General features: G+C 62.1%; 3 protein-coding genes and 1 long non-coding RNA gene across 13 annotated transcripts in view; 2 read left to right on the plus strand and 2 right to left on the minus strand.

The window, feature by feature from the left end:
- Positions 1–1,235: 1,235 nt before the first annotated feature.
- LOC142601365 (uncharacterized) lies at positions 1,236–2,383 on the plus strand. The gene is made up of 2 exons (XR_012834966.1): positions 1,236–1,511; positions 2,190–2,383. It is a non-coding gene; the product is annotated as an uncharacterized LOC142601365 (long non-coding RNA).
- Positions 2,384–8,360: 5,977 nt separating this feature from the next.
- LOC142601255 (uncharacterized) lies at positions 8,361–11,886 on the minus strand. 2 transcript variants are annotated; one of them, XM_075750100.1, is made up of 3 exons: positions 11,792–11,886; positions 9,508–9,628; positions 8,361–8,870 (listed from the first exon to the last, which is right to left on the minus strand). In XM_075750100.1, the coding sequence occupies exons 1-3, from the start codon at positions 11,878–11,880 to the stop codon at positions 8,616–8,618; spliced, it is 465 nt and encodes a 154-aa protein (XP_075606215.1). In that variant the 5' UTR covers positions 11,881–11,886; the 3' UTR covers positions 8,361–8,615. The 2 variants fall into 2 exon arrangements, with proteins under 2 accessions (XP_075606215.1, XP_075606183.1); XM_075750068.1 differs by lacking the exon at positions 11,792–11,886 and adding an exon at positions 9,701–10,421.
- A 504-nt stretch (positions 11,887–12,390) lies between these two features.
- IRF5 (interferon regulatory factor 5) lies at positions 12,391–18,891 on the plus strand. 7 transcript variants are annotated; one of them, XM_075749647.1, is made up of 10 exons: positions 12,391–12,406; positions 14,257–14,438; positions 15,197–15,386; positions 16,030–16,085; positions 16,196–16,226; positions 16,335–16,610; positions 17,090–17,479; positions 17,916–18,034; positions 18,143–18,346; positions 18,736–18,891. In XM_075749647.1, the coding sequence occupies exons 2-10, from the start codon at positions 14,265–14,267 to the stop codon at positions 18,856–18,858; spliced, it is 1,563 nt and encodes a 520-aa protein (XP_075605762.1). In that variant the 5' UTR covers positions 12,391–12,406; positions 14,257–14,264; the 3' UTR covers positions 18,859–18,891. The 7 variants fall into 7 exon arrangements, with proteins under 7 accessions (XP_075605762.1, XP_075605513.1, XP_075605669.1 ...); XM_075749234.1 differs by lacking the exon at positions 12,391–12,406 and having other exon boundaries at positions 13,862–14,438; positions 16,030–16,076; XM_075749160.1 differs by lacking the exon at positions 12,391–12,406 and having other exon boundaries at positions 13,863–14,438.
- Positions 18,892–19,369: 478 nt separating this feature from the next.
- The window catches only part of TNPO3 (transportin 3), a 35,469-nt gene continuing 33,279 nt past the window's right edge, over positions 19,370–21,559 (minus strand). Inside the window, exons 19-23 of one of the 3 annotated variants that reach the window (XM_075748885.1) lie at positions 21,355–21,511; positions 20,986–21,153; positions 20,696–20,808; positions 19,699–19,790; positions 19,370–19,573 (exon numbers count right to left, since the gene is read on the minus strand). In XM_075748885.1, the coding sequence (XP_075605000.1) occupies positions 19,730–19,790; positions 20,696–20,808; positions 20,986–21,153; positions 21,355–21,511 (499 nt within the window). In that variant the 3' untranslated portion in view covers positions 19,370–19,573; positions 19,699–19,729. The remainder of the gene's footprint in view (positions 19,574–19,698; positions 19,791–20,695; positions 20,809–20,985; positions 21,154–21,354; positions 21,512–21,559) is intronic. The other 2 variants (XM_075748966.1, XM_075749053.1) reach the window with 2 other exon arrangements.

Here is a 21,559-nt window from a genome sequence, read left to right on the forward strand (position 1 = left end):
CTACGCTCGGCGATCTGATTGGATATTTCCGACGCCCCTCCACTCGTTGGCCCGCCTCCCCGCTGCTCCTCCGCCCACCTCCCCGCCCCCTCGCGCCCCGCCCCCTCCGCCCGTCGCAGCCCCGCCTCCCCGTCGCCGGCGACGCGAGCGCCGATTGGCTGGAAAGCGCCACGTCCTCACGCGCGCGCCGGCCGTCGGCCACGCCCACCTGGGCGCTCAGTCTCCTCCGCCCCGCTCCTCAATGCGCACGCGCGCTGGGGAGGGCGGGGCCTGGGGGAGTGGGCGGTCACGTGCCCGCGGGCGCCGGTTGGAAAGGGCGGGAAAAGGCGAGCGGGGGGGGGGGGGGGGGGAGGTGCCATTTTGAGGGGGGGTGAGTGGGGTCATCCAGCTCTTCCTCAGCTCCTCTGGTGGCTAGGTGGAGGGAGGGGGTTTTACCCCTCTGCTCCCCTCTGGTGAGACCCCCCTGCAGTGCTGCGTCCAGCTCTGGGGTCCCCAGGACAAGAAGGACATGGAGCTGTTGGAGTGAGTCCAGAGGAGGCCACGGAGATGATCCGAGGGCTGGAGCACCTCTGCTATGGAGACAGGCTGAGAGAGTTGGGGTTGTTCAGCCTGGAGAAGAGAAGGCTGCGGGGAGACCTTAGAGCCCCTTCCAGTCCCTGCAGGGGCTCCAGGAAAGCTGGAGAGGGGCTGGTGCCAAGGGCAGGGAGTGACAGGCCAAGGGGAATGGCCTGAAGCTGCAGGAGGGGAGATGGAGATGAGATCTGAGGCAGAACTTCTTCCCTGTGAGGGTGCTGAGGCCCTGGCAGAGGTTGCCCAGAGAAGCTGTGGCTGCCCCTGGCTCCCTGGCAGTGTTCAAGGCCAGGTTGGATGGGGCTTTGGGCAACCTGGGCTAGTGGAGGGTGTCCCTGCCCATGGCTGGGGTGGCACTGGATGGGCTGGGAGGTCCCTTCCAACCCAAACTGGTCTGGGGTTCTATGATCATTGAGTCCAACTGTTAATCCAGCACTGCCCAACCCACCACTAACCCATGTCCCCAAGCACCACATCACCATGGCTTTTAAATGCCTCCAGGGATGGTGACTCCAGCACTCCGCTGGGTAGCCTGTTCCACAGGTTGACAACTCTTTTGGTGAAGAAATTTCCCCTGATATCCAATCTAAACCTCCCCTGGCACAACCTGAGGCCATTTCCTCTTGTCGTATCGCTTGTTACTTGGGAGAAGAGACCAACACCCACCTCACTACAACCTCCTCTCAGGGATTTGTAGAGAGGGATCAGGTCTCCATTCAGCCTCCTCCAGGCTAAACAAGCCCAGTTCACCAGCCGTTCCTCATCAGACTTGTGCTCCAGACCCTTCACCACTTCGTTGCCCTTCTCTGGACACTCTCCAGCACCTCAATGCCTTTCCTGTAGTGAGGGTCCCTGCTGTGCTGCCAGACGTGCCCCAAGCGAGCGCATCGTGACTGCATGGATCCAAAAATAACTCAGAGGAGTTCAGGGATCCTATGCCGGTAAGTTGACAGCGAGTTTTATAAATATATTTCAAATTGGGATTAAAAAGCTGCGTGGCATTTTAATTACTTACATTTAAAATTACTGCTTTGTGGCAAGATGTGATCCTATCAGGAGGGAATGTCTCGTGTGACCAAAATCCCATTTTACTAGATCACCCTGAAGCCGCATCACGTTGCTATTTAATTTCACACTGCATCAGCGTACCGTGACGCATCAGACTGTCGCTATATTACAGCCAAATAGCAGCACGGCTGAGGTCAAGCCTTAATCGTGTTGGATGCGATTCATCTGATGAGATGTGCACGTCCACATCTGTGCTGGCTGTCTAGACTCCCCTTATAGTCACTGGAAAGAAATAGGCACTTCCAGGGCATGATTCATCTCATCCTAAAGTAAATGCCTAAATTAGGTCAGATGAATTGTACCCTAAGAGTGCGTTTCTCTCCAGTCTCTGAAGGGAGCTGAGCTGCGCCATCCATGGCAGATGTTCACACCAGATATTTACAGTATGCTGAGATAATTCCCACCCTCTGTGTCAGGGTAAACAATTTTAAAAGCTGCTTCAGCCAGCTGACGTTTTTAAACTCGTCCCAACTATTAAGTCATGAACTGAAAAAACTTAACGCGAAAGTTCCTTGAAAAACGAATGCTTCATCTTTTTTTTATCTCTCTAGTTGCTGATATCGGAAGATCACAAGAGAATACTACATCCCTATTTCAAATGTGGATCTGCACTGGCAATAAATTGTGTATGGTATAGCTGTTCCCATATCAGAAGATTGTGAACTGACTTTAAAATCAGGAGATGTGGGGGTTTTTTAATAAAAGATGGCTCAGGGGGTTTGTCTTCGTGATTTTTAAACTTTAATGTTTGTGTTTTCAAGTTTTTCTTTACACCCAGGAGGACTAGAAACTTTTTTTTTTTTTTTTTACTTTACAAGGAATCATAGACTATCTCAAGTTGGAAGGAACCCGTAAGGATCATCGAGTCCACGTTCTTAAAAAACGTGCTTTAAGGGCTTGAAGGAAAACTGGGAGCAGCCCAATTTCCCCAGGTCCTGCCCTCTGCGACTGCACGGAGCAAAAGCTGAGGAAGGGGCTACCGCCGGCACCGGGACCTGCCTGCCTTCCCAAGGGGGCCGCTACCTCATCCCAGGCACGGAAGGATCTGGACATTGAGGGATCCTGCACGTGGATCTACAGGACGTGGTGTGATCTAGGCAAAGGGCTCGAAGAACGACAAAACAAGGGAGGCGTCGCTGACCGGCTCACGAAACCAGAGGTCCAGGGGTGGATGCTCTCGCTCAAGCCCAACGGAGTTGGAGCGGTGACTCAGTTCTGGCCCGGGTTTCTGACTACGTTTAAAACAATGTTGATCCAGCAAAGACCGCAGTTGAGAGGATTGAGTAGTAATTTGAGGCTCTTCCTGAGCCTTTTTTTTTTTGCAGAAGTGCTCATGTGCAGAACCGAAATCATCTCTCTTCCTCCTTTCTGATGAGCTAAAGAAACCCTGAGCTCCAAGTACCTCATCAAAGACATTTTCTCCAACTGTCAGGCCATTTTCTTAGTTTCTTTTTTCAGTTCTTCCAGTTTTTCAGAGCCTTTTAAAAATGTTGACACATTGCAGCTGGATCCTCTGCTCGCTCCCCAATCTTTTGCACGAGGTAAAATCCTCTCCCCATCTTTATTTTCCAATCCCTTGGCCCCACTGATTTCTTTTGCCCAAACTGTAGATGTTTAGCTGCTTTGTCCACTGAGACACCTCTAACAAAATATATTTCCTTTCTCCACGGGTTTTGTCTCACTCATAACCTTAGCTAAGAACGGATACAACCATAAGTTGTCTATAACATCAGATCTTTGCCCAGTTCCCACTTTGTACAGCGGTAAAGAAAGTGCCCTGGTTTTCGAAAGTGCTGGATACTTATTACTTATACCTTCAAACTCTACCAAAAGCAGACAATTAGGAGAAGACGTTACTTATTAACTAGATTTTCAGCTGTAGCCTTGTTTACCTCTTTGTCACATGCCCCAGACAGGGGGAAGATGACCTTGGTATTTGGACAAGAAAGAGGGAATTTTATTAGTCTCTTGGCCTATTGATCATCCCACCCACGGCTACAGCCACTGCCAAGTCACAGACACTGTTTAGGTGCTGGTTTTAGCTTAAAACCTTTGTGAGTCCCTTGAGAAACACCCCTGGAAGAAGAGCTGTGACTGTCTGAAGAACAACCAATGCCGCCACAAAGGATCTGGAGAACAACCAATGCCGCCAGGAAGGATCTGGAGAATGACCAACATCACAAGGGAGCTGGACAACCACCAATGGTGCCACGAAGGATCTGGAAAACAGCCAATGCCAGGAAGGATCTGGAGAATAACCAACGCCACCGTGAAGGAGCGGGAGTGCTGGAAAACTGGAGGACTCTGTCCTCAAGCCATCTGCCTCGTTCAGGAAGGTGAAGTCAGGTCGAAGGAATCTCGCTGGCCAGGACTGCATGGTTTTGCCACAGAATGGGATGTTTTTTCCCGGGAGGTGCACTGTTGTTCAAACCCAAATGAATTGGGAAGTCCATGGCATGTGTAACGTGGGCAATTGGACAGGTTTCTCCTGGCTAAGCCTGCAAGTGGTGACCTGCTTCCATGTGAGCTGCAGAGAGGGCAACGGGGACTATTAAATGAAGGAGTGAACGTATCTGAAAGGAATTCCCAGCTCCAGCTTTGCCCTGGGATGCCAGCTCCATTGTAGGGTGGTCAGACACTGAGCTGTTACAAATCCCTCTGGGAAAGCAGCTATGGAAGCACAGCAAGACTCCAGCGCTTGTTGGGAGCACAGCCTGCATCTCACCCGCTCTTCAGGTCATTTCCCCAAAGCGGTAACACCACCAAACCAAAAAAAAAAACCCCAAAGTGTCAATGCCTGAGCCCTAATCCTAGATCCTGTGCTGGGCCACCTGCAGAAAGCCCAAGGGAGGGCAGCGACAACAACCGGTGGTCTCAGAACCGCGATCTGGGAGGAGAGCACAGCAAACCTGCGCTTGATCAGTGTGAAAAAAAAAAGAAAATGTGAGAGGGGTTTTTTTAAGAGTCTCTTGCTGGGAGTGAGGCAGAAACCTTCTTTTGCACGTTGGGACCAGGGATGAGGTTGTGGATGCACCAGGTCCGGCATGCAGACCTACGATGGGGGTGATTCGGATAGGAGGGATGAGGAGCCTCTCCCAGGAGCGACGTTGCGGTGACTCTGCTCTGAGGAAGGACCATGAGGTGGGCTGAGGTCCCTCAGCAGCAGAACAGGTCCCGCAGGTGAAATTGGGGAAGCCCTTTGGGGTTGGGCCGCGTCCCCAGCGGCATGCTGAAGGGTGGAGGACATGGAGCTGCCTGTGGGAGTGGAGGGAAGCAGGACCCGTGGCATCTCCACCATAAGGAATGATGTGGGAGGTCGGAGGAGCCCAAGGATGAGCAGCAAGAGCGTGACTCTGGTTTTTATGGGCAAGATGACCTGAACGTGTAACACCGAGTGTCTCCACGGAAAGACTGACTCACGCCCTGCCTCAGTTTACCTCTGACCATGGGAAGATGGTGTCAAGAAACCAAAACACCGAGCCTTTCCAAATTTAAGCCAAAACAGCTCATTTCCAGTTTATTTCAACACTTCTGTGCTTTGTTCTGACCCCAGGCTGTGGCCTCTTTGGGACCCAAACGAGGGTACAACCCGGTGTGTTCCCGCACAACCACATTCCTACAGCCCCTCTCCCGAGCAGAGCCACGCGGCAGGGCTGTGACCCCCCCCAAAAACCTAAACCCAGGGCCAGGCCCTCGGCTCCTCCTGTGAAACCACGTGGCTATAACCACGCACGAGCAGCCCCGTCATCGGGCTGGCACAGAGCGTTCGCGAACAGTTCGGCAGCGGCTCTTCACCTCGCCGGCTGGCTATAAATACCCTCGCGCTCCACGAGCGGTGCCAGGAGGCATCGAAAGGGAAAAGCACAAACCTCCCCTGCAAAATCCAAGCGGAACAAACCAAATCTGACTCGGCGTCTGCAAATCCCCGCGGTGTTTGAAAGTGCGGGGCAACAGGGAGGAGCAGAAATCCCGACACCTGGAGCGAAGGACTTGTGAAGAACAACTTGTTGTGTGCAGGATTTAATATAGCGATGAGCAACGCGTCCCGGGGTCAGCGGCGGGGGACATAGGAATGCCCCCAGCTAATCCTCCCGCCCCGTAGTCGTCTATTTAGGGAAGCGATGGCCATGCAGAGCCGAAGGGGGCCCTGTGCTCAGCGTCCTGGCATTCCTCCACGTCCCAGCTGGCTGCTCTCCCGGCCCTGCACCCACTCCTCCCTGGCTGCTCCGGGGCAGCCATCAGCAAAACCCCCAGCGATGACGGCGGAAAGAGTCGGGTAGAGCCGTACCCCCCCATCCAGCAGGCACAGCACCTGGGTTGAGGTCCATAGGGCTGGCAAAAAAAAAACAACCAAAAACCTAAAAATTTGGTTGTGAGCCAGGAGAAGCGCCTTGCCGCTCCACCGCCCTCCCGTGCCGAGTTGTCTTCGTGGGATTCGGCCGCAGCGCTCGGAGCGGAGGGATGAGCCGGAGGGAAGGCATTCGGGCCAGTGATGTAAGGGAGCAGCAATGCGAGGGAGCTGCCAGCCCGGGCTGCTGGTGAGCGTAAGCCCCGTGAGCACTGCTGCCACCAGCCAACAATGTCCTTGTCCGAGCACGGCGTTGTAACTGAGCACCGCCATGAGTGCCGGGGGGTCACCGGCAGCCCGGCGCAGGGGGCATGTGAAAGGAGGCTGAGGATGGGACGGCTACTTCGAGACCCCGTCCCGGGCACACATGCGTGCTCCCACAGGGAGGTGGGTGCGTGCCGGAGAGGCACTGCATCCCCTGCTGCCTTCCCCCCCGCCGCCCCGAGCAGCTGGGGCTGCACACCCCTGCCAGCGTTTGGGGCACGGTGGAGGGAAGGCACAGACTGGGCGTGTTAAATGCACGTAGTTTGGATTGGGGTTTGTTTGCTTGGAGGATTTTTTTTTTTTTAAGGAGGAAAAAGAGGGTTTTGCTCTCGATGAGTGGAGAAGCACCAAGGAGATGTGCATGGCCAGCAGCCCAGAGCTCCGCTTCACCCCTTTAGGCCCCAAAACTCAAAAAAAAAAAAAAAAAAAAAAAAAAAAAGAAAGTTACTTTCTGCACCTTGTTCTCTCTGAGCTGCTGCTGCCGGGGCGTGACGGTGTCTAATTTGCAAGACAAACTCCAACCGGCTGTTACGCCGTCCCCAGGGCCGGCAGGACGTGCAAATCCCCCGTCCCAGGGGCCGCGGGAGGCGGATGGCGGCTCTGCACCCAGCACCCAGCTCCTTGGGTGCCTGCCGGGAGCCAGGGCTGCAGGAGGACGGCGGACACGTCCTCTCCCGGTGCGGGACGGAGGGTCCCTGCCTGGAGAGAGATGCTGCTCGAGCATGACACAAGCTGCCTCTCCTCAGTCCTGGCTGTTGAATTTTCCCCGATTCTCTCTCTGTCTCTTGGATCTGTGCTGATTTGGAGAGCTTTAGGCAAAATAAATAAATAAATAAAATGAAATGGGGAATTCCTGTTCCCGGAGCAGATTGATTTAATTAAAGCCACTTAAATCATTAAAGTGAATCCTGGGCTAAATCAACAAAGCAAGAAACCTCAAATTAATTCCATCCTTTTAGTCATGCTTTCTGTTTGTTCATTTTAATCATTTCCTTGCAGAAAGCTCTGTTATCAGGGAGTGGTCGGCGGGACGTGCCTGCGCCCCAACGCGGGGGCCTCGCGTGGACGGGAATACCCTGAGGACAGCCGTGTGTGTGTGTGTGTGTGTGTGTGTGTCCCAAACGCCCCTCGGACCCGTCCTGGTGCGATCCTGGCACCGGTGACTTGGCTGCAGGACGCGCCGGACCCGATCCACGAGGCCAGGTCCTGTTCGTGTCTGCATGCCGTTAGCTGAGGAGCAAGGGCAAAGCTGGTCTGGTCTCCCTCTCCTGGAAAACCAGCACATTTCCCGCTGCCCGGAAAGTTTCGGTTCGGCTTCGGCTTCTCAATCACACTCTGCCCTTGGTCATCCGACCCTGGAGAGCTCTTCTTCGCCTTGGTGGCTTCCAGCTCGTCGCTTTGCACCAGCGAAGAGGAACATCCCGTTATCACTGAACTCAGCGGCACCCAAATAGCACGGCGAGTCAGGGCAACGAGCGCGCGCCGACGGGCACGGCCACCGCGGTGGACCCCTCGCAGTGCCTCGTCGTGGAGCTCGTTCATTAAATCGTAGCCGGTCGTCGGCTCAATCCTTCGGATGATCTTACAGGCCGGGAAGTTAAAAACAAGCTGCTGGCTGCCCATAAAAAGAAAAGGGCTTTCGGCGTGTAATCATCGAGGCCAAAGGGATCTCGCAGCGCACGCAAGCGGTGGGAAATGCTCCCAGGAGGAGAGGGGCACAGGCGCGAGCCCCAAAACGTGGCTTAGTCCCAGCCCTGATCCCCTTCAAAGCTTTGCAAAACGCACTCGAAGCTTTGCTGCCCGCTGTTCTGCTCCTCTGCCTCCCCCGCCGGTCCCTACAGGACCCCCTCCCACAGCAGCAGAGCTGCTCCGGCGGAGGCGCAGCCCACATCAAGGGTGCCTGGGAGCCGTTTGGCTCTCTGGGGAGAAGTCCATCCCCCCCCCGGCAAGGACTGAGGACATCGTGGCTCCTGACACCAAACCACCTCCGAAATCGGCAGCGGAGCCCACTGGAAGAGCCCGCTGCAAGAGGGCGGACGGGGAAGTCCTTCCCTGCGGAAAGCCGAGTCTTCCAGGCAGGAGAAGGAAAAACACCTCAATAGAGACACGGTCCGAGCTCTAAAATTGTAATTTAACGGGTCGATTGAGGAGTTATTTGCAAAAACAGAACATACAAACCCAATCCCGTTGGCGCCGTGTACCTTCCGCCCGCACAGAAACTCGCGGCCACGCCGCTTCTCCTCGCCTTCTCGGTGCCTGCCTCCCCGTGCCGCAAACAGCCCCGTTCTCCCCCAATTTCCATCGTTCCTTGCAGAAATCAACACTTCTCTCCTCCCCTTCTTCCTTGGCCACCCACAACCCAACCTCAACTGCTGCCAATCTCCATCCTCCTGTCCGGCTGTAGGTTGACCTCCACTAATCTGATGGCCCGCAGCAGGACGGCGACCTGCGCGCAGACGGCGGCCAGGATGTCGACGATGGGATCCGTCAGGTCCCGGATGCCGCGGAGGATCTTCAGCAGGAACAGCAGCAGAGGTTGCAGGAGGCTGTTGAACGTCGCCGCCAAGAAGGGCTTCAAAATATGATCGCCGACGGCTCTCAGCAAACCGACCGCCAGCACCTGGAGAGGAAGGTGAATTTGGGTTAAAATGCTTGTTTTCGATAAATATTTGGATGAGTTACTCACAAGGAGCTCCCTGCTCCTCTTAGAGGTACCGAAAACACGGTAGAGATTCACAAATTTCACTGTGGGAGGAGAAGTTTGAGATAGCGGAGAAGTTTCTCCTCCCAGTACTGAAGTATTTTGAGGTGGAAATTCCCAGAGGAAGGGGAGCGGGGGGTTTATACTCGGGGTGTCAGCACATCTCGTCTCCCAGTGACCCCAGACCGGGCGTACCGGTGGCAGAAAGGTTTCTGGTGGTATCTCTGGGGTGTAACCACGGTTTTTTGGAGGGCAAACCTTCTGGGTGGGTATGGAACACTCATGTTTCTCACGCCATCAAATATCTTCTGTGTCTGACCTTGGGGCTTTCTTTTCTGTTGGAGAACAAGTCCAACCTCCCCAGAAACGGGTCCACCACTGAGATGGGACTGAGCTTTAACAACCCAGGGGTCTTCGAGGGAAACGGGGATTGAAAAAAATATCATCAGAGATTTAAAAAAATAATACAATCAGATAAAAAAGTCTCAGTTAGAGGTTGGAGGGCCCGAGTGCTCGTACCACATCTCTCGGTGGCACGGAAACCAGGCTGGCTCACCTGGACCACGGTCTCACCGAGGAAGCGAACCAACTCAATCAGGAAAACGGCGATTCCGTTGACCAGGAGCCGTGGGACGGCAAAGGATTCCCTCAGCTTCTGCTGAACCGTCTGCTCGGAGCTGCCACGGAGAAAACGAGACCTCAAAACCGGAGAGCAAACCTGCGGAGCAAATGGACCCCCGGCACCTCACCGCCCGGTCCCAGGCGCGGCGTTAAGGAGCTGGGGGGTGTCAACTGGACCGGAGGTGCCAATCCCGGCGCTGCAGGATGCGGCCGACAGTGGGAAGCCGAGCTGGGCTCTGGCCACGAAGGAAAATCCCTGGAAATGGGACGGCCTCGTGTTTATCTCCCTGCCCAGGCAGCCCGGGAGCGGGACGGCTGGCCCGGCACTGCTCCGGCACAGCTCCGGCACGGCTCCGGCACTGCTCCGGCACAGCTCCGGCATGGCTCCAGTGCCCCAGCCGTGTCCTCGGCACCACGTCCCGCTCACGGTAAAGCTGGCTCCAGGGGAAGAGGCCACCAAATTAAGGAAGAAAAAGAGCTGGAGGTCAGTCTGCACCAGGAGCCCAAAAATACATCACGCCGGTATCCAGAGCGGGCAGCTGGCCGGGGGCCCGGGAAGCGATGACGCCGAGATGCCGACAGCCCAGCTCCGGGACGTCCCATCCAACATCACCCCGGGGAGCCGCTTCGGTGTCGTCAGGGCTGAGTGCTCCCTCTCACGGCCGCCCAAGACCCAGGCAATCCTGGGGAGTTTTAACCAGAAATAGAAAAATAAGAGGTGAAAAGTGCTGGGAGAGGGACATCGGCGCCAGGTCAGGAGCGAAACCCGATGTTTTTGAGAACGGTTTCGGTTCTCGGTGGAAGAAGCGAATGGGGAAGTCCCCTCCTCCGTGACTTCATGCGTGATAACCCCAAAAAACCTGATTTTTCCCCTCCTCCCCCCCCCGTCTTTGTGTCCCAGTGAGGCCGTGGGGCAGAGAGCGGAGCTGGGGACGGGGACTGTCAAATCCGAGTCTGGTGGAGACAGTTGCCATTAACGATGGAAAAATTAAAATAAAACATAAACCAGCGAACCCTCGGAGCCAGCTGAAGCCCCAGCGCTTCCCGAAACACGGAGGAGGATGCGAAAGGAGGAGGCGGCGGAGGGGAAACGCACGACCGTCCCGTTTCCTTCCCGTTTCCCCAAAATCTCTGCCGAAAAACCCCGACTCATCGGCGGGGCCGTCGTCGTCTCCCACCCGTGGGCCTCCCGCTCCGGCCGCTCCCGCGGCGAGGACAGAATAACGCAGGCAAAGCTCGAGCGGGTGCCGAAACAGGAGCCTTGAGGAAATATCCATTCGGCAACCCCTAAATCGGCTTTTTTTGGTGCCTTTTTCTGGCATTTTGTGCCCGGCTGTGGTTTGCACGCCGGGTAGGAAGGGAATTTGGCTGGGAATTTGGCTGGGAATTTGGCTGGGATGCGGAGGGAAGATGCTCGGAGGCCCGGAGCTCCTCTCCCCACATCCTGCAGCAGGGCAGGACCGGGATTCCCAGCCTGAATCCCTGTTCCTGGCTCATAGGCTGGGATCATCCATCCTGCTCCTCTCCCCCCCGGGAATCCACTGGGACCTGCTCCCATCCCACTGGGAATCCACCAGGATCTGCTCCCCCCCCCCCCCAATCCACTCTGACCTGCTCCTCTCCCCGTGGGAATCCACCGGGATCTGCTCCCACCCACCCCCTCCCCATGGGAATCCACTGGGATCTGCTCCTCCCCGCCCCGGGGAATCCACTGGGATCTGCTCCACCCACCCACCCCTGAATCCACTGGCATCTGCTCCCACCCCACTGGGAATCCACCGGGATCTGCCCCTCTCCTGCTGGGAATCCACTGGGATCTGCCCCCCTGCCTGTGGGAACCCACTGGGACGCGCTCCCATCCCACTGGGAATCCACTGGGATCTACCCCCCCCCCCCTTCCCGTGCGAATCCACCGGGATCTGCTCCCACCCCACTGGGAATCCACCAGGATCTGCCCCTCTCCTGCTGGGAATCCACCGGGATCTGCCCCCCCTCCCTTGGAAATCCGCTGGGATGTGCTCCCATCCCACTGGGAATCCACTGGGATCTACATCCCCCCCTTAGCTTAACTAAGACGTTAATTGAGCCGTTCTCCCCCAAAGCCGGAGCCTGCCCGGCCCCCACCCCCGGGACACCTCACGCGGGGGGGGTTAATGAAGCGGCGGCAATTAAAAGGATCGTTTAATTACCGTTCCCAAGGGGGGGGGGGGTACCGGTACCTCTTTCGGGGCCTCCTGGGGCGGGCGGGGGGACCCGGGGGCGCCCCGGGAGCCTGGCGGGGTCTCCGCGTGCCGTGGGCCCCGCCCATCGCCCCGCCCCCCTCGCGTTGCCGGGCAACGCCCCCGGTGGAGGGGAGGGGGGTGGGCGGGGGGAGCGGCGCTAGGGGCGGGGCCACGAGGGGAAGGGAGGGCGGGGACATGGTCCGTGGATGAGTGACAGCGAGCGAGGCCAATCAGAGCCCGGAGGAGGGGAATGCCCTCCCACTCCGGGGATCCCCCCCCTCCGCGCGTCACGTGGTGCGGGCGATGGGCGCGGGGTATGCAAATGTATGTAAAGCATATGTTAATGAGGGGTCTGCCGCGGGGCGGGGGGACACGCGGGGGCGGGACCGGACCCCGGAGGGGGACACGGGTGGGGGGACACGGGTGGGGGGACACGGGGGACACGGGACACGGGACACGCCTCGGGCGCGGCGGGGCCGGGCCGGTCCCGGGGGGGCGGGAGTGCGGCCGGTCCCGTCCCACGGCCCGTCCCACGCCCCACGGCCCGTCCCACGCCCCACGGCCCGGCCCCGCCGTGCGGAAGCGCTGGGCGGCGGCGGCGGCGGAGCGCAGGTGAGTCCCGGTGCCGGTTCCCCCGGAGTCCCCCGTGGGCGTGGGGTGCGTGCCCGTGGGAACGGGGGGGGTGTCTGTGTCCGGCCCCCCCCCCCCCCCCCGGGATGGGTGCCCACGGGGTGCGTGTCCCGGGGTTGGGTGCCCGCGGGTGGGTGTCCCTGCGGGTGGGTGCCGCGGTGTGGGGTCCCGTGGGGGTGGGGGCCGTGGGCATCGCTGAGTTGGGGGGGGGGGGGGGGCAGCAGCCTGGGCACCCACGGCACCCACGGGACCCACGGCACCCACGGGACCCGCCACAAGCGCGTTTGAGGAAGTGTCCGTCCGTCCGTCCCTTCGGTCCTGCACACGCGTGTGTGCGGGCACGTGGGCGGGTGCCACGCGTGGACCAGGCTCGGGGTGACCCCCCCCCCCATGGCGCCCGTCACCCTGACCCCACGGGGACCGTCACCCCACCGTCCCCACGGGGCGCGGGATCTCGCTCCTCTCCCCGTCCCGGGTGGGGGGGTCAGTGTCGGGGTGTGTGTCCGTGTCCCCCCCGTGTCCGTGTCCCCCCCGTGTCCGTGTCCCCCCCGTGTTCCCGCCCCGCTGGGACCCTTGGCGGCTCCAGCCCGGTTTTGTTTCCCCAAACCCGCCGCAGCTTCTGCTTTCGGGGCGCAGCGTGACGCCCCCCCCCCCCTCCCCACGCCCACGCGAGGGGACGGGTCTCGCGGACACCCCCTCCCCCACTGCCACCGCGGGGGTGGGCGGGGCCACGGGGGACCGCGGGGACACGCGGGGTGGGTGGGAACACCCCCCCCCCCAGCGCCGTGTGCGTGTGCGTGTGTGTGTGTGTGTGTGTGTCCCACCCAGGGCCCGGGGACACGCGGGGGGGGCACCCACGGGTGCCGGGTCACACCTGTGCACACACACACGTGTCACGAGCTGGTCAGGCCTCAGCCCCTTTGCACACCCACACACACGCGCGCGCGCACACGCACACGTGTCACGAGCTGGAGGGGCCTCAGCCCTTCCCGGGTGTGCACACACGTGTCATGAGCCGCCCAGGTCTCAGCCCCGTTTTACACACACACACGCGTGTGTCATGAGCTGGTCAGGTCTCTGCACCGTCTCTCGCACACACACACACACACGTCATGAGGTGGCGAGGCCTCAGCACCCCCCACCCCCCCCACGTGTCACGAGCTCCCTGGGTCTCAGCCCCTGCACTCTCACACGGACACACGTGTTGTGAGCTGGCCAGGCCTCAGCCCCTTCTCACACACACGCACAGAGACACGCTCTCACCCGTGTCACGAGCTGGCTGGGTCTCAGCCCCGTCACATGCGTGCACACACACACGCACCACGAGCTGCCCAGGCCTCAGCCCCTTCTCTCACCTGTGTCACGAGCTGGCTGGGTCTCAGCTCCTTCACACGCGTGCACACACACACACACACACACACACGCACCACGAGCTGCCCAGGCCTCAGCCCTTTCTCTCACCCATGTCACAAGCTGCCCAGGCCTCAGCCCCTTCTCTCACCCATGTCACGAGCTGGCCGGGCCTCAGCCCCTTCTCTCACCCATGTCACGAGCTGCCCAGGCCTCAGCCCCTTCTCTCACCCATGTCACGAGCTGCCCAGGCCTCAGCCCCTTCTCTCACCCATGTCACGAGCTGGCTGGGTCTCAGCCCCTTCTCTCACCCATGTCACGAGCTGCCCAGGCCTCAGCCCCTTCTCTCACCCATGTCACAAGCTGCCCAGGCCTCAGCCCCTTCTCTCACCCGTGTCACGAGCTGGCCGGGCCTCACCCCCCCCCCCCGGCCCGGGTGGCGGGTACCCCGTTGCCCCAGCCCCGTGCCCCCCGCCCCGCAGAGCCCGCCATGGACCCCCCCGCGCGCCGGGTGCGGCTGAAGCCCTGGCTGGTGGCGCAGGTGGACAGCCGGCGCTACCCGGGGCTGCACTGGCTGGACCCCGAGCGCAGACGCTTCGCCATCCCCTGGCGCCACGCCACCCGCCACCCCCCCGCCCCCCAGGACCACGACAACATCTTCAAGGTGACAAGGGGGGGACGGGGGGGGACACGGGGGTGATGGGGGGGACACACATGGGGTGGTGGGGGGACATGGGGGGGACATGGGGGGATGGGGGGACATGGAGGGGGGCACATGGGGGGATGGGGGGACATGAGGGACATGGGGGGGGATGTGGAGGGAACATGGGGGACAAGGGAGGGGGGGACATGGGGGTGATGGGGGGTGACATGGGATGGGGCGACATGGGGTGATGGGGGGATGTGGGAGGGGGGATGTGGGGGGGACATGGGGTGATGGGGGGACGTGGGAGGGGGGATGTGGGGGGGACATGGGGTGATGGGGACACACACACATGGGGTGATGGGGGGACATGGGATGGGGGGTGACACGGGGTGATGGGGGGACACAGGGGACAGGGGATGGGAGGGGACATAGTGTGATGGGGGGACATGGGGGGCATGGGGGGGGGCACACACAGGGTGATGGGGGGGACATGGGGGGACACACACACGTGGGGTGGGGGGGACATGGGGGGTGTGGGATGGGGGGTGACGTGGGGTGATGGGGGACAATGGGGCCATGGGACACAGACAGTGGGGGGTGCTGGGGGGGGGTGGGGTGTCACGGGGACACGGGATGGGGGTGGCGGGGGTGGGGGTGGGTGCTGGGGGGTGCCAATGGGGTGCCGGGGTGGGGGTGCCGCTGGGGTGCCGGGGTGGGGGTGCCAATGGGGTGGGGGTGCCGCTGGGGTGCCAATGGGGTGCTGACCCCCCCCCCAGGCCTGGGCGCAGGAGACCGGGAAGTTCCGGGCGGGGCTGGACGCCCCCGACCCCGCACGCTGGAAGGCCAATCTGCGCTGCGCCCTCAACAAGAGCCGGGAGTTCCGGCTGCTCTTCGACGGCCCCAGGGCCGCCCCCCCCCAGCCCTACAAGGTCTACGAGCTCTGCCAGGGGCCCCCCGAGGGCGCAGGTACCCCAGCGGGGGGGGGGGGGGCACCCCGGGGCGTCCCAGGGACCCGGCACCCCAACAACAGCCCAACAGCGCCCCGACAACACCCCGACAACAGCCCGACAGCACCCCGACAACAGCCCCCAACAACACCCCAACAACAGCCCCCCACACCCCAACAACAGCCCAACAGCACCCCGCAACAGCCCAACAGCGCCCCGACAACAGCCGCCACACCCCAACAACAGCCCCCAACACCCCAACAACACCCCACAACACCGCAGCACCCCCTAACATCCCAGCACCCCACAAGGACCCAGCACCCACAAAGCCCCAGCCCCCCATAACACCCCAGCACCCTCTGAAGTCCCCAGCACCCACAAAGCCCCAGCACCCTGCAAGGCTCCAGCACCCCACAAGTCCCCCACAAGGTCCCAGCACCCCACACCCCCCCCCCCCCCCAGAAGAACCCAGCACCCCATAACACCCCAGCACCCCATAACACCCCAGCACCCCATAATGCCCCAGCACCCAATGGGTCCCCAGCACCCCACAGGGACCTGGCACCCCATAACACCCCAGCACCCCATAACGCCCCAGCACCCAGTGGGTCCCCAGCACCCCACAAGTCCCCCTGCGCCCCCCAGCCCTGTCTCCCTTGCAGACGGGGTGCCCGAGGATGACTACGGCTGTGACGAGGAAGAGGAGGACGTCAGCCAGGTACCCACGGGGGGGGGGTCGGGGTGCAGGGACCCCCAAACCGGGGACACCCTGGGGGTGGGTGTCGGGGGAGCCCCGCACCCCACCCCGTAACGCTGCTCCCCCCCCAGCTCCAGAAGATGACGTCGCTCAGCATCAGCGGTGAGTGGGGGGCACCGGGTGGGTGGGGGTGCAGGGTGCACCCGCCCGGCGGTTTTGGGGGGCGGTTGGGGGGTCGCGGCCGCCCTCTGACCCCGCGCTGCACCCCAGACACCCAGCACGGGGGGGACCTGCTGCCCCCCTACCCCTGGCCCAAGGAGGAGCCCCCCTTCGGCAGCGGCTGCCCACTGGGGCCCTTCGCGCCGCCCCCCCCGGCGCTGCTCCCCGGGGAGGGGGGGGGCACCCACGGCACCCTCGAGCTGCCCCCCGCCGCCCTCGCCGAGACGGGGCCCCCCCTGGGCACCCTGGGGCCCCCCGCCGCCTGCCCGCTGGCACCCATGGAGCACGTCATCCCCAACCTGCTCATCAGCCCCCACATGCTGCCGCGTACGCCGGGGGGGGCCGGGGGGGTGGGGGGGACACGGGGAGGGAGCTGGGGGGGTGGGAGGTGGCCCTGGGGTGGGGGGGACATGGGGGGGGGGAGCTGGGGGGGGTGCATGAGTCGGGGGGCGTGGGCATGGGTGGGGGGGGCTGTGTGGGACACACATGGGTGGGGGGGGACAGGAGGGGACGGGGGGCGTGGGTGGGGGGAGGCGCTGGGTGTGGGCATGGGGTGGCACGGGGGGGGCTGAGAGGTGGCTGTGGGGTGCCCGTGGGTGCCCGTGGGGTGTCTTGGGGTGCCCGTGGGGTGGTGGTGGGTGGGGGGGGTGCCTGTGGGGTGCCTCGGGGTGCCCGTGGGGTGGCGGTGGGTGGGAGGGTGGCCATGGGGTGCCCGTGGGGTGGCCACGGGTGCCTGCGGGTGCCTGTGGGGCGGCCGTGGGGCGGTCCCCGCGCGGGCAGCTCTGACATCCGCGTCCCTTCGGCAGTGACCGACCTGGAGCTGAAGTTCCAGTACCGCGGCCGCCAGGTCTGCGTCCTCACCATCAGCAACCCCCACGGCTGCCGCCTCTTCCACAGCAGCCTGGAGCCCACGCAGGAGCAGGTGGAGCTTTTCGGGCCGCTGACGCTGGAGCAGGTCCGGTTCCCCGCCACCGACGCCATCCCCAACGAGAAGCAGCGGTTTTACACCCACCAGCTCCTGGACGTGCTGGACCGCGGGCTGATCCTGGAGCTCCAGGGTCAGGACATCTACGCCATCCGCCTCTGCCAGTGCAAGGTCTTCTGGACGGGACCCTGCGCCGGCCCCCGCGCCGGCCCCAACCCCATCGAGAGGGAGAAGAAAACCAAACTCTTCAGCCTGGAGGGGTTCCTCAATGGTCAGACTGGGGGGGGGGGGATTGTCCTCTGCGTCCCTTGGGGACGGCGGGTGGGATGGAGGGACGGTGGGTGGGATGGGGGACACTGGGTGGGATGGGGGACACTGGGTGTAGGGACACTGGGTGGGATGGAAGGACGGCGGGTGGGATGGAAGGACACCAGGTGGGATGGGGGGACGGTGAGTGGAGGGATGGCGGGTGGGACGGGGGGACACTCAGTGGGATGGGGGGACGGTGGGTGGGATGGAGGGATGGTGGGTGGGACGGGGGGACAGTGGGTGGGATGAGGGGACGGTGGGTGGAAGGATGGCGGGTGGGACGGGGGGACAGTGGGTGGGATGAGGGGACAGCGGGTGGGGTGGGGGGACACCGGGTGGGACAGAGAGGCTGGTGCGATGCTCCATCCTGCCCCTCACCGTGGCGTCCGGCCCCGCAGACCTCATCCTGTTCCAGAAGGGCCAGACCAGCACCCCCCCACCCTTCGAGATCTTCTTCTGCTTTGGCGAAGAGTGGCCGGACCAGAAACCGAAGGAGAAGAAGCTCATCACGGTGCAGGTGAGGGGACGGGGACACCCCGGGGCCCCCCCCGGGATGCCCGGACAGGGCGGGGGGACGCACGGGTGGGCGTCCCTGTGCCGGCTGACGCGGCGGGGACTCTCGCAGGTGGTGCCGGTGGCGGCACGGCTGCTGCTGGAGATGTTCTCGGGAGAGCTCTCCTGGTCGGCCGACAGCATCCCGCTGCAGATCTCCCACCCCGACCTCAAGGACAAGATGGTGGAGCAGTTCAAGGAGCTTCACCAGCTCTGGCAGAACCAGCAGCGGCTGCCGCCGGCGCAACCAGAGCCCGGACCCGCCGCCGGACCCTGGGTGCTGCCGCCCGGCTCCCTGCCCCAGTGATGGGGGGGGCGGACACGGGGGGCACCCACAGCACCACCGCCCCCCCACCCCCCCCCGGAGCTGCCGGTGACGAGCCCCCGCCGGGTCCCATGGGTGCTCTGGGGGAGGAGGGGGCCACGCTGACCCAGGACCCACCTCCCTGGAGCACCCACGGTGTGATACCCCCCCCCCAGCCCTCCTGCAGTTTTGGGGTAAATCAACAAGAAATTGGAGCTGGAGCACCCCCCGCCCAGGGACGGGGGTGGCTGCACCGGGCACCCAAAGACCAAATCCAGGCAACGGCCCCGAGGGAAGAACCAGGCCAGGACTTGGGGGGTTTGTTTGGTTTTTTTGTTAATTTATTAATTTTTTTTTTTCAGTTTTTTGTTGTTTTTATTGTTCTCGAGATGGCTACAGACCCCCGAGGGAACAGCACGCGCTCCAGCCCCGGCCCCGCACTCGCTCGAGCCGTCTCCTCCCCGCACGCTCCAACCCTAAAATAAACCAAATAAAACCCCTCAAAAAAAAAAAAAAAACCCAAAACAAACCCAAAACAAACCAAAAAAACAAACCAAAAAAACCAACCCCCCCAAAAAAACAAACTAAAAAAAAAGGAAAAAAAAAAAAAAGAAATATAATATATATATTTAAAGAGTCCGTCCCGCCTGCGTCGTCTCCGGGAGGTCGCCCCCAGGCAGGACGCGCGGGCGCGGGGAGGGCAGAGCCCCGGCGTCCCCCTCCTGCGCGGGGGCAGACCCTGCAGCTGCTTGAAAGCCCCCGTCGTGCCTGAAATTACGTTTAGTGGGGGCTTTCTGGGTGGGTTTTGGTGGTTTTTTTTTCTTCTTTTTTTTTTTTTCTCCATTTCACAGAAAGTTTTCTACTTCGCACTCTTGTTTCGCTGCCGGGCAAATCTGTTTTCCGGTGGCGGGTTGGTTTTGTGGCGGTTTTGGGGTTTTTTCGCGGTTTTTTTTTTTTTTTACTTTTTTTCTTTTTTTTTTTACCCCCCCGCGTTGGTTTGTTTTCTTGTTTCGGTAGCCGACGTTCGGGAAGCAAATCCGCCGGGAAAGCGGGATCCTCGAGCCGTCCCTCCCGCGGCGCCGGCCCCGGCTCGCGGGACGCGCTGGAGCGAGTGGAGCCCTCGGCCACGATGAACTTTGCTGATTGTGGGACACGTTCTTGGGTTTCTTCGTTTCCTGTCTTCTAATTAAAAAGACATTCCTGGGAGAAGGAGGGGAGGGGAGAGAGGGGTCACCGGCCTCCCCCCCTGCCTCTGGGGGCCAGCGCGGCCCCGGGGTGCCCCCAAAGCCGCCGCGGGGGTCGGGGTGCCCGCGGGTGGCTCTTACCTGGGCGCCGGGCGCCGTGCCGGAGCAGGAGCTATCGGAAGAGGCGGGTGAAGTCCCTCAGAGCCCAGCAGACTTGTTTACATTCCTCGGCGCTGCAAAACAAGGGGGGACGTTCGGGGGGGACGTTCGGGGGGGGACGTTCGGGGGGATGGGGAAGGTGTTGTCCCTCCCCACCCAGCACAGCCCTCCCGGTACGAGATGGCGGGGAGGGAACCGGGAGCCCGGCAGCTCGGCTCTGGGACGGTGCGGGGAGATGGAGGGACAACCGCCGGGGACAAACGGGCTCGGCTGCCCCCCGGGACCGGGACGGAGGGGACCGGCGTGTCGCAGCCAGAGCCAGGAGCAGCCAGCCGCCCCCCCGGGATGAGCCCAGCAGGAGATTCGGGCTCTGGGATTTCTCCGGGACTGGTGGCTCGGCGAGTCGGAGCCGGGCAGGGGGTGACAGAGCGTTTGGGGGTCGAGCGGCCGAAGCCCCCCGCTCGTGGCAGCACGGGGGGACGGGGAGCCCCGGCTCACAGCCGGCTGCCCAGAGCGGGTTACGGCTGCGCCGCGCTGATCCTGCCCTGGCCCCGGGAGCGGATGCGGCCCCGTCGCAGCAGCACGGCCGGGAAGCGGTGAGTCACGGGGCCGGGGAGCCGGAGGGACGGCGGGGAGGCGGCAGGACTGCTGGCAAAAGCCACCCGCGCCCCGGCGGGGAGGGACGCCGGCTCCCCAGGGTCAGGCAAGAGCAGCAAAACCTGTTCAGTGATGGCAAAGCGAAGCAAGGCCTTCCGCCTCCCGGGAACGCCCGGGATGAGACATCCCGGCGGATCTGTGGGCAGGGGCTGGGGGTGACGTCCCGCCAGCACGCCCAGCTCCGGCGGAGACGCTCGGGGGCTGAGCCGCGCAGACGCCAAGGGACCTATAACGCCAAGGTGCGGCGGCCGCGTGCCGTCCTATCGCCGTCCTGGCTCCCGGCGTCGCACCCTGCCCCGCTCCGGCGCGGCGGCACGCTCACCTCGTCACCTGCTTGTGGAAGTCCGTCAGCTGTTTGTGTGTGACCTGGATGGCTCCTCCCGTCGTTTCCTTTGGTAAACCCTTCAGCGAGTTCTCCAGCCAGCGACAAAACGTCTGCAGAAGCGAGAGGAGGGAGAAGCTCACGACGCGGAGCCAGACCCAGCTCCCGGTTTGGGGGAAAAAAACTGTAGGATTTGGCTCCGCGGGAGCCCAAATCTGCACTGGGACAACTCAGGGCTGAAGCCCGACCCCCGCCCTGCGCCTTTTCGGGGTACGTCCCGTCCCTCTCACCGGCCGGTCGATCTGCATGATCTCCCAGAGCACCTCGGCGACGTCGGGCAGGGTGTACGGCGGCAGGCAGAAGCAGCACGTGTGCAGCAGTTGGTTGACGAGCTGCTGGCCCAGTTGGTTCATCACTTGGCTGATGAGCTCCTTCCGCACGTCAAAGTCCTCCTCGTGCTGTGGGAGGAAGAGGAGGAGGACGCTGAGCAGCGCCCGAAGACGGGAACACGCTGCTCCCAGAGCGCCTGCGCCGGCAGCGGCGGGGTAACCGCAGCTGGTTTGGCTACGGCAGCACGGCCGGGCCTCGCCGACGAAGGAGGAAGACCCCCCCCCCCCCCGCCGCCCTCGCCACGAGGAACGACCCCAGGGGTGACTCACGTCGTTGGCCACCCCGGTGTGGATGAGATCGCGCAGGAACTTCATGACGCTGCAGTTGGCGTCCCGGTGATCCAGGGTGGTGGCGGCGATGGCCCATTGCAGGATGGGGATCATCACCTGGCTGCGCAGCAGGGTGACGGGGCTGCGCTGGATAAACCTGGCCGGGCAGAGGACGGACAGACGGACGTTACCGGCACCCGCCTGG

This window comes from Balearica regulorum, chromosome 1, assembly GCF_011004875.1.
Source record: "Balearica regulorum gibbericeps isolate bBalReg1 chromosome 1, bBalReg1.pri, whole genome shotgun sequence".
NCBI classification, from domain to species: Eukaryota; Metazoa; Chordata; class Aves; order Gruiformes; family Gruidae; genus Balearica; species Balearica regulorum.